At 37.3% G+C, this 14777-nt stretch overlaps 2 protein-coding genes and 1 long non-coding RNA gene across 5 annotated transcripts; 1 reads left to right on the plus strand and 2 right to left on the minus strand.

The window, feature by feature from the left end:
* Positions 1-1571: 1571 nt before the first annotated feature.
* LOC104825502 (CRIB domain-containing protein RIC4-like) lies at positions 1572-2794 on the minus strand. Of its 3 annotated transcripts, none has more exons than XM_010557842.2 (3): positions 2414-2794; positions 2053-2268; positions 1572-1905 (listed from the first exon to the last, which is right to left on the minus strand). In XM_010557842.2, exons 1-3 carry the CDS (start codon positions 2532-2534, stop codon positions 1739-1741), a joined length of 504 nt encoding a protein of 167 aa, XP_010556144.1. In that variant the 5' UTR covers positions 2535-2794; the 3' UTR covers positions 1572-1738. The 3 variants fall into 3 exon arrangements, with proteins under 3 accessions (XP_010556144.1, XP_010556145.1, XP_010556143.1); XM_010557843.2 differs by having other exon boundaries at positions 2149-2274; XM_010557841.2 differs by having other exon boundaries at positions 2053-2274; positions 2414-2793.
* A 1522-nt stretch (positions 2795-4316) lies between these two features.
* On the plus strand, positions 4317-5137 carry LOC104825503. The gene is made up of 2 exons (XR_773632.1): positions 4317-4617; positions 4809-5137. It is a non-coding gene; the product is annotated as an uncharacterized LOC104825503 (long non-coding RNA).
* Positions 5138-7883: 2746 nt separating this feature from the next.
* Positions 7884-9761, minus strand: LOC104825504 (reticuline oxidase-like protein). Its single transcript, XM_010557845.2, has one exon. The coding sequence runs from the start codon at positions 9743-9745 to the stop codon at positions 8069-8071; it is 1677 nt and encodes a 558-aa protein (XP_010556147.1). The 5' UTR covers positions 9746-9761; the 3' UTR covers positions 7884-8068.
* Positions 9762-14777: the final 5016 nt, after the last annotated feature.

The following is a 14777-nucleotide window of genomic DNA, read 5'->3' on the forward strand; positions in this document are numbered from 1 at the left end:
CCAAGGGAACCCTGACTTACCTCGACCGCGTGTCGCCGCCGATCTGTCGTCTGCCGCCCCGAACCAGGCTCTGATACCACTTGTAGTGGTTCAGGCCGGCCAGTTCCTCACTGTAATCTCTCCGATCAAACGCTCGTGTGCAAGAACGGAGAACCAAACGAAAGAGACAGGAGATACGAGTTCAGTACCGAGCTCTAACACTCGGTACCTACGCCTCGGGAAGAGGAAGTGTTCGATCTAGGGTTACAGCTACAGACTCACGCCGGAAACCGCCGAACGGCGGCCCCGAACGCCGGAGAAGCGAGAGTCGCTTCGCCGCAAGAGAGAGAAACCGAGAGAACGAAAAATACAAGTCTAAGATCGAAGTCTCACCCTAGGTCTGGAAAAGACCTTACAAAATGACATATTTACCCCCTCGGAACTTCTCTTGCGCCCAGAGTCTTTCGAAGACTCTACTCCATTTGGAGCATTTGCTGAAGATATCCCACATATGTGTATCTCAACAAATAGATAAGATATCTTAATATTTTTGTATTCCACAACTTCGATTTTAGAAAAATTATAACAGTTCGATTTTTAATTTTAATTCAGTATGATTTGATTTTTTTCGATTTTCATTCGTAAAAATATTCATTTAAAATATCAGTTTTTGGTCTTTGTTTTACTCTTTTTGGTTAAAATTTTTAAAAATCATAATTTTTCCATTTTTTTTTATCATATTCACTTTGATAATAGTTATGCCGATTCATATCAATTTGATTATTCCATCATTAAGCAAATCGATCACCAGCCAACTTTGAAGCATAATATTTAATAGTCTGTCAAAGTCCAACCAACTTGGGTGACCTATTGTAATAAAACATTCTTTTATCTCGCATTTAAATTCAAACATAGGGAGGTGCATTCAACCAAACTTTTCTGATCTCCTGGAGATGTAGTTGGACAAAAATTCTAATTAATTTCTAGATTATAAAAAAAAATTGTGTATGTCATCGCTTGTGTCATTCTCCGACGAGATCTATGAGACAGAATGAGATCTTATAATGATCGACGCACCGAAGGAATATTTGTAGGAGGTTCCGGAAAGGACGTCGGCGATATTCTCGATATTTATGGTGGCTAAGAACCATCGGGGACAGGGACGACCCATGTCTTCCTCCCCGTCATCGATCAGAAAGTTGAAAAGACATTCATTGAGGAATTTCTTTGCCAAAAATATAGGGTTAACTCCGTCGGGAGGCTATGGCATTTCGAGATACCGAACATTGGTAGCGTGAGCCCGGTTCTGCTAAAATTTGCCCAATTAGGGTTTAGTTTTTTACCGTTAATTTTATGATATAATTAGAGAAGGGTTCACGTTAAATGGATGGATCATATATTCTATTAAAATAAAATAAAAATATTTTTTATTATAAATTTTATAAAATTATGAGCAAAATTATCAAATACTCCCACAAAAATAAATTTTTACTCTATGAAATTATTGTACCTTCTTGTAATTTTTTTTTGTAGATCCGCTATAGACAATAATTTTATTATATGGATATAGAGATCGCATTTTAACCGAAACAAAGAACAAAAGCATATATTTATTCGTTATTCGGTATGAAAAAACAAAATGTTACAAGTTACTATAAAACATCACACACATGTTTATGATTGGCATCTAACAAAAGCGCTATTCAAAACTAATGTATATAGTAGTAAACCGGGTTTATTACATGGCGGCGGTCTGGAATCAAACGGTGGCGAGTTGGAAACGGCCAAACGGAAAAGAAGACGGCGTCGAAGCGACGTCAAAAGTCGTCATGGTTCCGTCAATTCCGATGTGGGTCACGTGCTTAACGTCCGTCGGGAATCCAATCTCCATCTCGGCCTCCGTTTCCTCCGTCGAATCTCCGTAACCTGTGTCCACAACGCATTTCAAAATCCAAAAAAAAAAATCATATTTTTTTGTAAAAAAAAAAAGATTATTTTATTACATTAATGTTGTCCTACCAATAACAACTGAGGATTTAAATTTTAAAAAAATAAAATAAAATAAACACTTACGAATGAAGAAGCTGTGAGAGAAAGTCTTGAAGCTTCTAATGAATCTGAAGATCCCAACTGAGATATCATTATTATTATTATTATTATTATTATTACCAATGTGCTTTGGAGAGACAGCTTCAGATTCATTGCCACGAGGGTCATCCATTTTAGTTTCGTCTTCTTCTTCTTCTTCTTCATGTTTCGAGCTTTCTCCTTCTTCCTCTTCCTCTTCTTCTGTTCCTTTGAAAATAAAACCCAAAAGAAAGAAATAGATATAATCATATAAAGGTGCAGCCTTTATGAACTCAAGAAGATAAACACGATAGAGAGAGAGAGAGAGGAGAGAGGAGAGGGAGGTTGAAGAAGAGGGTACGTATACTTTTGATGGGTGGATTAGGTTTCTTGCTGTGGTGGTGAGTGTTGGCGACGTCGACGCTGGATTGCGATGAACAACCCAATGAGAAGGGAAGAATCACGAATCGCTCCATTCGATCTTTCATCTTCGAGATTTTTCGAACTCGATGATACAAAACCAAATTAATCTTTAGTATATATTCAGACTGAAATGCACATGTGTCTGTATATATATATATATGTGTGTGTAGTGATAAGAAATGGAAGTGAAGATAAAAGGGGAATGATCACTGAGATTTATATTTGTGGCGGTGTTTTTGGCTTTGTAAGGAAGCTATAATCATTCCCTTTTGGAATTTGTAATTCCCCCACCCAACAAAGGAACAGTGATTGTGTGGGAGAGAGAGAGAGAGAGAGAGAGAGAGAGAGAGAGAGAGAGAGAGAGAGAGAGAGAGAGAGAGAGAGAGAGAGAGAGAGAGGGAGAGAGAGAGTAGAAAGTGTCATTATAGAGTAGTTTTGAGGGTGATTAGTTGGGCCAAACAGTGCCACTTAACCTAATTTTCCGTCACCAAATCTCCAAATTAAGGATTAAGTTATTAAAACGACCATTTCCCTCCTCCTTCTCCATCCTTAAAATAACCTCGGATACAACAAAAGTTAAAATCAATCACCAATGGTAGCAATTATTCCATCCGTTTTAACTTTAGATGAAGTTTTAGAGTAAAATTTTTGTTGAGAAACAAATGATATTTTTCATATATTCAATGTACTTTTTAACGACAAAGGGTATTTTAGACAAAAGATTTTTTTTCCTTAATATATGTGTTTAAAGCTAATCTCAAAGGGCCTATCACCAAAGCCATGCAATTAACGATAATAATGAACGCAATGTGGTGACAACTCTCGTATCAAAGAGAGAGCTCACGTAAATTTCTCTTGTGAACGAAGCCATGACTTCGTGGGCACTTACTTAAAACGAACTCAAAACACTGCGAGATTTTGACATTGGCTAGCTAATGGATGGACCATGCAATTAGTTAACAAGGATCAATCCCCATGTAATATATATATATATATATCAAATATTTACATCAACTCTACTCTACAAATGCACAGTCGTATGAGTGAGCAGTTGATGAAACATGAAGCAACCGTTAATGACGAGTTTAGTAAAAAGAACGTACATTACAATTCAAGAAGCGTTTCGTTCTCTCCGCCTCTCATCTCGTTGCATTGTGCACACCTTGATATAAGAGCAAGCAAGAGATATTTGCCCACAATTGTCTATCATGCCATGCCATCGGTAGGGCTGTCAAACGAGCCGACTCGGTGGCAGTCTCGTATTCAAACGAGTCAGAAAAATCTCAACTCGATTCGACCGATCAATTTTCCAAACTAAACGGAACGGCAAGCGAGATTGGGACAAACATAATATTTTTTTAAATTTATTATATTATGAAAGTACCAAATAAAATGATATTTTAACCTGCAGTTCAAATGTTAAAATATCAAATTTATGTATATAAAATAAATTATACATATATAGTCAAGAAAAAATTAAATTAAATATTTTTTAGATAAAATATATAAAAATAGAAATAAAAAGGGAAAATCGCATATAAATACCCAAACTTTTGCAAAAATCCCACATAAATACCTAAACTATAAAACTTTCAAATAAATACCAGAATTTTTCAAAAATCCCACATAAATATCTGAATTTTTTAATTTTTTTCCAAATAAACCAAGATTCGTTGACGGCGTTAAATTAGATAACAGAATCTGATAAAAAGCGATGAGTTGGCAATGGAAAATCCAGATCAGCATCCAATCATCAAACCAATTTAAATAATTAAAATTTTAATTGAACCAAACCGGTTTAAAGTCAATAAACCGATCAAAAGTCAAAACCAAAAAAATCCCCAAATTGAAAAAACTCATGAAATCAATCTCAAATCACGTTCTCTCCATCTGTCTCTCACTGTTCCTTTTCATTGATATCGTTCGTCGTCTTCGGCTCTAACGGTTGTCGTCGTCATCTCACTCAATCGCAAATCTCTTTTTCCTCAGTTGCGAATCTCTTCTCCTTCGTCTCCATCATAATTCAAAGCATCCGAAGATTCTTTTCCAGGAGGCAACTATCACGAATCTCCATGCGAATCAGATTCCTTAAATTTGCGATCTTTTTTTTTATCTATGTTACTCTAGGTTTGGATGGGTTGGTTCGATGTAAGAAATAATGCCTAACTCATCATGTTGATGATGTCTATGACTGTATTTTTTTTTCTGATTTCATATTATCATCTCCCATGGAAACTTCCATGGGAGAAGTGTTATATGAAGAATTGATATTTGAGAATATCTGCGTTTATTGTTGTTAATGACTTTTTCTGATTTGGTTTTGCAATCTTTCTATTTAGTTGTTATCAGCGACGGAGATGACAGTCAATCCACCAACAACGACGAACGATATCGACAGAGATGACAACCAATCCACCGAGGAAGAAGCGATTCGCGACCGAGGGAGACGAAGCAGATGTCGATGATAGTCAGGGCCGACAACAACGAACGATATCGGCGAAGAGGACCCATGAGAGAGAGAATGTATTTTTTTATATCAGTTTCGTATGAGTTTTTCAATTTGGGGATTTTTGTTGGTTTATGATTTTTGATCGGTTTATTGATTTTAAACCGGTTTGGTTCAATTAAAATTTTAATTATTTAAATTGGTTTGATGATTGGATGTTGATCTGGATTTTCCATTGCCAACTCATCGCTTTTTATCAGATTCTGTGAACGAATCTTGGTTTATTTGGAAAAAAATTAAAAATTTCAGGTATTTATGTGGAATTTTTAAAAAGTTCAGGTATTTATTTGAAAGTTTTATAGTTTAGATATTTATGTGAAATTTTTGCAAAAATTTGGGCATTTATATACGATTTTTCCAAATAAAAATAATATATATATATCTTGTTTACTCATATTATATAGATGTATTGATCTAAATACATTTAAAATTTGAATACAAAATACAAAAAATTATATAATACAGAATTTTTTTTTATAAAAATCCGCAAGGGCAAATTTCAAATTCTAGATTTTAGATCGGACCAGATCGGCCCATAAGCTTTCTGGTTCGTCTGGGGCTTGGGTCGGAGCAGCATTTTTGAGAAACCTTAAAATTTTCAACACGTGTCCTCTTGATAACACGTCAGCCAAAGCTTCTATCATTTCTTCCATCCAATTTTCGAACCCATTTCAGGCAGAGAGAGTTTCTCATTTCCGTCGGAACACAAACCGAATCACTCTCACGACACAGATCACGAACAATACGTAACGAGACTCGTATCTGAAACCGCCTTACGGACAGCAGCTTCATGAGGCGGTCCTTGATCGGCTTCACCGTTACGGCGGCAACTAAGCAAGCAGACTCTTTCTGTCGGAGAGGAGATTCCGACCCGACCCAGCCATAAAACCGCCGAAACCTAGATTCTTCGTCGCCGGAAAACAACCATGCACGGAATCGGTACCGGAGAAAGAGGAGTTCAGAAAGAAGCATCTCCCGGAGCTCGAGATTCTCCGAGATTCCGTCAGGATAAAGGAACGCGATACCGTTTTGCAAGCCATTCTTCGAAGTTCCCTGTTCGTTTTGGAGATGGGTCGTGACCTAAAACGCCGCGGCGGTAACAAAACCCCCCACCCCCACCCAGAAAATCTCCAGAATCGTTTCTGAATTTTCTCGGTAATATGTACGGATCGGAGAAAGTCTCGGATGACGCGGACCGTACGGCTTTCCGGCGATCGGAGAAGAAGTACAAGCTGTACTGCGATCAGAGTTCCAAATTCTCCGAGAAGTAAGTTGATCGTATGTTTATTTTGGAGCTTCTACACTGGAATTCGCAGGAAGAAGCAACCCAAACCGGTTGGATTTCGAGTCCGTTCTCGAAGATTACATCGACAATGGTGTGTTGCCTGATGGAATTAGGGTTGCAGAACGTGGGCTTGATGCTCCGGTTTTCTGTCTCGAGAATCACCCGGCGGGTAAGTGGAATTTCCTGACTTTTGTCTGGAATTACCAGTTCCTAGTTCTGTATGATAGATTATGAGCCATGAGATCAGCGTAGCTTTTGTTGGGTTTCAAGTTTTGAAGCTAAAGTTGAGAACTTTGATTCGACTTCGAGGTTCCAAGCTTGATGAAAGCTGATTCCTCCATGGAAAAAATTGATTTTGCTGTTGGCCTGATCATTGTGGTTTCTACATTGGAAATCTAGTTTAGATATGGAACTCACGATGCCAAAACAAATACAGGCTTTTACTTCATGCTTTTGGGAATTAGGGTTTTTCATGCGTTTGCTGATTTGAATGTGTAAGGAGAGGGGTGAGAGAGAAGCTCACGATAATCAACTTCTTGGGGTTGTATTTGGTTTTCTGGAAATCAATACAACATATCGGTTCTTGTTCTTGTTCTTGTTCTTCTGGGTTTTCTGTTACTGAAACCTTATCAAGGTTCCTCATGATAGTCACGATCCTGCATCCGGCTATGGAGAATCCGACAACTGGAAGCTCTGTGATGAAGATACTGCCAAAGCAAAAGGAAAAACACGCAGAACAGTTTCTGCTTCGGTTCTTTTACGGAAGCTACGGAGGAATACTCTTGGTCTGCAGTTCGTCTGGTCCAAGGTCATTTGAATATCTTGATTTGGGTCGGGTTTCTGCTTTCCTCTCTGCCCAGATGCAGACTAACAGGGATTGAGCCCGGAGTCTTGCTCAAGGTCGAATGAATTATTGTCCTTTTTGTGTTTTTTCCCCTCGTGCTCGTGTTGGTGGAACTGTGATATTTCTCTCCCTCATAACAAGATCCCTGTTTCGCTCTGCCGACTCGTGAAGAGACTGACTGGCTGCCATTGCAATGCCTGTCGGGGAGAAATTTCGTCCAGAGGCCGCAATTGTCAACTATTTCGGTTCAGGTCGTTCTCTGCAAACCCAAAATCAAAAGATCCGTCTTTTTCTTTCTTTCTTTTATCCTCTGCCCATTTGATATGCATAATTTGTGAACTCGCAACCGTTAAAACAACCTCCAGGCGATACCCTTGGTGGCCGGCCACATTGATGACATGGAAAGAGATCGGAGTAAACCCATAGCATGCACGAGGTATATTTTCTTTACCTTCTGTTATTTCTTTTTAACTTTTCACCCTATACTTTGAACTTGTGAATTAACGCAATGATTCATCACTGCAGCTTGGGACATATACATATATATATATATATGGTCTGATTTGGATGAGAAATTTAAAGGGCTATTTCCATTGACATTGATCTTTACTTGCAGGAGTACCTCGGACCCTTAATTGGCATCTGGTGATTTTTTGCGTTTTGGAAACGCCCGGCGATTAGAATCGCGGGCTTCGTTTCGGAGACGTGGAGCTGTCGAAACGCAGTGAAACAGAGGATGAAATTTTGGTAAGGAGAGTAAGAAACAAAAGAGGAAAATGCAGAAGAAAATCGTCATTTTTATTAATCTTTTGTTGTTTTTGCTTTTATTTGTTGGGTTATAAAAATGAAAATGGGGAATAAGGACATTGGAAAACCATATCACCTTTCTTATTACCAGTTGGGAACATATAAAAAACATTACAGGGAAATGCAATATAGGGTGTATACACGTATGTATATAACCCTAAAATTTCAATGCCTTGTTAGGCAAGGTAGGTATACTCTGCTCGTTCCTGAAGAAGTTCTGAGGATCCACGGCCGTTTTCACCTTCACCAACCGATCGAAGTTCTCTGCGAAATACTTTCTCCCGTAAACCTCTCCCTGTTTGTAACTATCTCTTCCATGATCATTAATCCCGATATCGAGATCTCTGTAATTCAGATACGACAATCTAGGGTTCTTGCTCACGAATGGAGCCATGAAACCGTAGAAGGTCCTCGACTTGTTCAAGAAGTCGTTCTCGGCCACGGTCCCTGCATCTTTCCAGTTCATCGAGTGTTGGATCTTGAAAAGCTTCTTCCGGTGCGGGAATGGCGTTTCGGTGGTCGGGACCTCGCTCATCTTCCCTCCGTACGGATTGAACACTAACCCTACTTTCCCCACTTCCACCATCTTCTTGAACAAGTAGTCCAAACCCTCTTTCGGGATCTCTGTCTCCACGTAATCCGATTTCCTCTTCCCGAAACTGGCTGTATCGGGCTCCCGTTCGAGCAAGATCTCGGGATTGATGGTGGCCGCGTCCTCGTGGTTATCCCACCAGACTGCGGACTGTATCCAGCTGAGTTCCGTACAGTTCTCGGCCTTCAGACCAAGCTCCGGAAAGTCTTTAGCCAACAGAGATACGACGTCCTTTGCTCTGCCGAGGTACAACGCCATTACCGTTGCCTTCACCGTTTGAGCCTTGTTCTTCGTCACTGTCTGTAATAACAGCCTCATCCAGAGATTCGGGTCCGTCTTCGGAGCCACGGACTGCCATTTATGGACCAGATCGAGAGCGTTTTCGTCCAGATACCTCGGGATCCTGAAGACGGTGACGATTTCAGGAACCGGCACGAGATTCACCTTGAAGGCGACGATCACGCCGAAGCTTCCTCCTCCGCCGCCGCGAATCGCCCAGAACAGATCCTCGCCCATGGATTTCCTATCTAGAATCCGGCCGTTGACATCGACGATTTTGGCGTCGGTGACGTAATCGACGGAGAGACCGTGCTTCCTGACCATGTTGCCATACCCAGCGCCGGAGATGTGTCCTCCGGCTCCGACGGTGGGGCAAATTCCCGCGGGAAACCCATGGACCTTGCTCTTCTCCCAGATCCGATAATAGAGCTCGCCGAGCGTGGCTCCGGCCTCGATCCAGGCTGATGCGGCACCACCGGGACCCGCCGCGTCGACGGTGATTGTGCGGAGGTTGGAGAGGTCGAGGACGAAGAAGGGCACAGCGGAGACGTAGGAGATGCCCTCGTAGTCGTGACCGCCGCTTCGGATCTTGAGCTGGAAGTTCAGTGATTTGGTGCAGACGACCGCGGCCTGAACGTGCGTTTCGGAACGCGCCGCGATTATGATCGCGGGCTTGGGGGTCGCGGAGGTGTTGAAACGCGCGTTTCGGATGTAAGCGCGCAGGACGGGCGTGAACGCGGCGTTTGACTGAGGTAAAACGACGTCGGATAGCTTGTCTGGTGATGTCTTTGTCTGTTTGGCGAAACAATCGAGAAAATTTTGGTAGACTGTTGTGTCTGATGCAGCGAGAGAATGAGAAACGAAGACTAAGAGGAAAATTAAAGAGAAAATCTTCATATTATTTTTTTTTATTTTTTTTTTGTGTTTTGTTTCTGTCTGAATATTTTGTTGCCTATGGGACATATAAATAGATATTTGTTATGGGTGGAAAAAGGGGAAAATAGATTGAACGTGGAAAATTTGTTGAAATGGTCAACTATTTTTTAGTATTAATTGTTTTGAGCAACTTGATTTTATTTTCAATTATAGAAAATTAGTTACTGTTTGAGTAGATGAGATTCTAAGAATAATAATTATCCCAAATTGAGTTTGATTTCTTTACAAAAGTCAACAAATGAGCAGATATATATCCCATGAATTTAGGCACCAAAACTAATAGATCATATAAATTCAAGGATGCAAAATTAAGTATAAAAGGAAAAATATCATATATAAGAATAATCAAAATCTAATAGGAATAAAGAAATGCTCCTATATCTAAAGTACAAATTCAGGCACCAAACTGGTTTATTATTTAAAATGAGACAGCAAATTTTAAACTAAAATAGAAAATATCATACATATATATATAATGTCAATTATCAAAATCTAGAAATAAATAAATTTTTTCCAATACTTAAATAATTGTAATCAAAATCTAATAGAAATAAATAAATAAATTCAGACATCAAACTAATTTACTATTTAAAGTCAGGCGAAAAATTTAAAACTAAAATAGAAAATATCATATATTATTTTTTAATTTATAAAATAATCATATTTATATTATCATATCTATATCGAAAGAGTTGTTATCTAATTTATTATTTAAACTAAGACAGAAATTTTAAAACTAAAATAGAAATATCATATATTATTTTTAATTTATAAAATAATCATATTTAATTATTATATTCATATAGAAAGAGTTGTCTAATATTTATTATTTAAAATAAGGTAAAAATTTAAAAGTAAAATAGAAAATATCATATATATACATACACACGATCAATTATTAAAATTTAGAAATAAATAAATTTTTTCCAATACTTAGATAATTGTAATAAAAAATCTAATAGAAATAAATAAATAAATTTAGGCATCAACCTAATTTACTATTTAAAGTAAAACGGAAAATTTAAAACTAAAATAGAAAATATCATATATTATTCTTAATTTATGAAATAATAATATTTATATTATTATATCCATATAGAAAGAATTGTTATCTAATTTATTTTTTAAAGTAAGACGGTAAATTTAAACTAAAATAGAAAATATCATATATATATATATATATATATATATCAATTATCAAAATCTAGAAATAAATAACATTTTTCCAATACTTAAATAATTATAATCAAAATCTAATAGAAATAAATAAATAAATTCAGACATCAAATTAATTTATTATTTAAAGTAAGACGGAAATTCAAAACTAAAATAGAAAATATCATATATTATTTTTAATTTATAAAATAATCATATTTATATTATTATATCCATATCGACAGAATTGTTGTCTAATTTATTATTTAAAGTAAAGTAGCAAATTTAAAATTAAAATAGGAAATATCATATATATATACACACATCAATTATTAAAATCTAGAAATAAATAATTTTTTTTCCAATATTTAAATAATTGTAATCAAAATCTAATAGAAATAAATAAATAAATTCACGTATTATTATTTAAAGTAAAACAGAAAATTCAAAACTAAAATAGAAAATATCATACATATAAATAGGTAAAAAAAATTAAATATTTAAATAATTATAAGAGATTAACTAATTAATAATTATAAGAGATTAACATAAAATCCAAAAACTTCAAATGTGGAGAGTGGGATTTGAACCCACGCCCTTTCGGACCAACTCGGCCATCTCCACTTTGAACCCTTAATGATTAAATTTTTCACGATTTAACACCCAATTAGCAACCGAACATTCCTCTTTGTTCCAAGTAAAAGCTTCTTGTAACCAATGTGTTTGGAAATTTTATCATACATCCATTTATTTATTTTATTAATAATCTGGTGAAATAACGAATGTTTACAATTATATTTGTAAAAAATATTGGTCCCGAATCAGTGATATATACACACATTAATACATTTATTATATATATATATATACACACATGCGCTTAAAGCATATCTCCTTAACGTGGATTTGCTTTATATTGGCAATGAAATGAACATTTACTTAACATTAATAAAAACAAAAAAGACTCTGAATTGGCCTCAATCTCATAACACATTCACAACCTGAGAAAAGCTCAATTTGAAAATGATTTTATTGATAATTGTTGCACGTGCTTCTTTTTGGAGTACTTTAGTCTTTACGGCTAAACAAACACGTACGAAATTGGATCCAGTCGCAACCGACATGCTAACGATTAAAGCCTGAAAACTACACACTTTGACTTGGCTCGTGACGACGACTCTGATTCTCGTTCTCGGGATCGACTCCCAACGACCATATTGTTCTTGGCTCAAATTATTTTGCTTAATTTCATCATGTCTCGGAAAGAAAAAGTGTTCGATCTAGGGTTACAACCGAAAAACACCGCCGGCTGTTGTCGGCGGCACTGGAGTTACGCATGCACACACGGTGAAAAAGATCTCTCTGCCGCAAGAGAAAAAGAAGAAAACCCGAGACCTCCCAACTTCACAGGCTCTACTCGATGAAACCCGAGACCTCTCAGCTCACACCATCTCTTGAGCATCCTACCCGAGAAAGTTCCACATAGATATGGAGACCTCACTTCCTGATTTACCATCGAAATCGAAGAGTCATCGGAGCATACCAGAAGTATCTCCGAGTCAAACTCATACTGGTTTACACCACCGAGGTCATCATTCCTTCTGCCTCAGACTCTCCCTTTTTCGTCATCCGAGATCTATAATTCCTTCTTGTAGAATTAGCTACCCGCGGAACAAATTGTTAGTATTTGTGGCTCAAATTATGTTTAGAAGACTTTGCATGTACTTTATATTATATGGTTTATGTGTATTAGTTGGTTTTATGTTACGTATTGCAGTTTTATGGAAGTTTTAAATGTAGTTTAATGTTTTAGTGGGTGAGTAACTGTTTGCACAGTTACATTTCGTGTCTTATATGTATATGTACATTATGTTGCAGAAAATTTACAGAGAGTTGCAGTTTGTTTATTATTGTTCTCTTTGTCTTTTATGTGTGAGTATTTTTGTGTATTCAAAGGAAAGAGTGAGGTCTTAGGCTTAGTCTTTAAGAGGAATTCACAATAATCAACAGTGGTATCAGAGCGGTTTTGATCTTTCGGGATCTGTGAGTGTTTTTTTGAAAAAGTGAAAACGAAATGGATCAAAATGTTGGTGTCAGTGTAACTCTCCCCGTTCCGGTGTTTGATGGTGAGAATTACCAAGTCTGGGTTGTGAAGATGAAAGCGTTTTTGAAGGGTTCAGATCTGTGGGAAGCCGTAGAAGAGGACTATGAAGTTACTCCGTTGGGTGCTAATCCTACAGCGAATCAAATAAAGTTGTACAAGGAGAGAATGGCGAGTAAAGCAAAGGCCATGTCTTGCATCTTCTCGGCAGTGTCACCGTCGATCTTCACGAAGATCATGGGGTTGGAGTCTGCCAAAGAGATGTGGGATTTCTTGAAGAAGGAGTATGAAGGGGACGAAAAAATCAACGGAATGAAAGTCATGAATTTGTTGCGAGAGTTCGAGCGACAACAAATGAAGGGAAGCGAGTCAGTAAAAGATTATGTCGATCGTCTTGTCGATATAATCAACAAGGTAAGAATTCTTGGCACTAAAGTTGAAGATGTTAAGATTGTGCAGAAAATTCTGGTTTCTATACCGGAAAAGTTTGAAGCAACGGTTGCATCTTTGGAAAACACTAAAGATATGTCAAAAATCAAGCTCTCAGAGGTTCTTAGTGCCCTTCAAGCGCAAGAACAAAGAAGGCTTATGAGAAAGGAGGATTCGGTGGAAGGTGCTTTAATAGCAAAAGCAAGAATAAATTATGCACGAAATGAAAAATTTGGTGAGCAATCCATTGAACCGTGCAAACATTGTGGTAAGGAAGGTCATCCATATTGGAGATGTTGGAAAAGACCCGATGTTAAATGCAGGAAATGCGGTAAAATGGGACATGTTGAGAAGATTTGCAAAGAAAAGAACACAGAGAATGTTGAAGTTGAAGCAAATATGGTTGAAGAAAAGGAAGAGGAACAACTCTTTTGATTGATCTATTGATTGGTGTTTCTGAAGGATTTTGAGCCAAGGAGGAGTTTGTTAGTATTTGTGGCTCAAATTATGTTTAGAAGACTTTGCATGTACTTTATATTATATGGTTTATGTGTATTAGTTGGTTTTATGTTACGTATTGCAGTTTTATGGAAGTTTTAAATGTAGTTTAATGTTTTAGTGGGTGAGTAACTGTTTGCACAGTTACATTTCGTGTCTTATATGTATATGTACATTATGTTGCAGAAAATTTACAGAGAGTTGCAGTTTGTTTATTATTGTTCTCTTTGTCTTTTATGTGTGAGTATTTTTGTGTATTCAAAGGAAAGAGTGAGGTGTTAGGCTTACTCTTTAAGAGGAATTCACAATAATCAACACAAATCACTCCACTGGTCATTGTCCTTCTCCTGCAACTCGATTTTTCGTGTTTACCCTTGACCACTAGTCGTTCCACCATACCCCTTTTCAGGGTATTCTGAGTTAGAAAATCTAACTCCATCATTCTAACCGCTACCATTTACCACCTCTACCGACACCTAAGGTTCGGATTTACACTCGAGACACAAGGCACATCCTTCTTGAAAGGATTATTTTATGTGTAGTGTTCTAGTTTCCTCTAGATTCTGAAGGTTGACTTCCTCAGAATATAATCCACTAGACACAACACCATGAGGTTCCTAGCACATGACTCTTTGTTTGTCTCTATTTGAGACCCGAAGCACCTGATACCTTTATCTCTAGTCTTATTGATCAAGTGAAAAGATCGTACGACCTCCCTTAACCTCAGTTTCCTAAGATGGAGTATATTCGCTCACCTCAACATTCTTCTCTCAAGGGATTATTTATCTCTTACCATGTCTACTGACTAAGGACTAAGTGGTAACACTAAACGTATCCTAGGATGATATAAACTGAGTCTAAAACTGACTCTATCCG

The sequence above is a fragment of the Tarenaya hassleriana genome, unplaced genomic scaffold (assembly GCF_000463585.1).
Source record: "Tarenaya hassleriana unplaced genomic scaffold, ASM46358v1 Cleome47, whole genome shotgun sequence".
NCBI classification, from domain to species: Eukaryota; Viridiplantae; Streptophyta; class Magnoliopsida; order Brassicales; family Cleomaceae; genus Tarenaya; species Tarenaya hassleriana.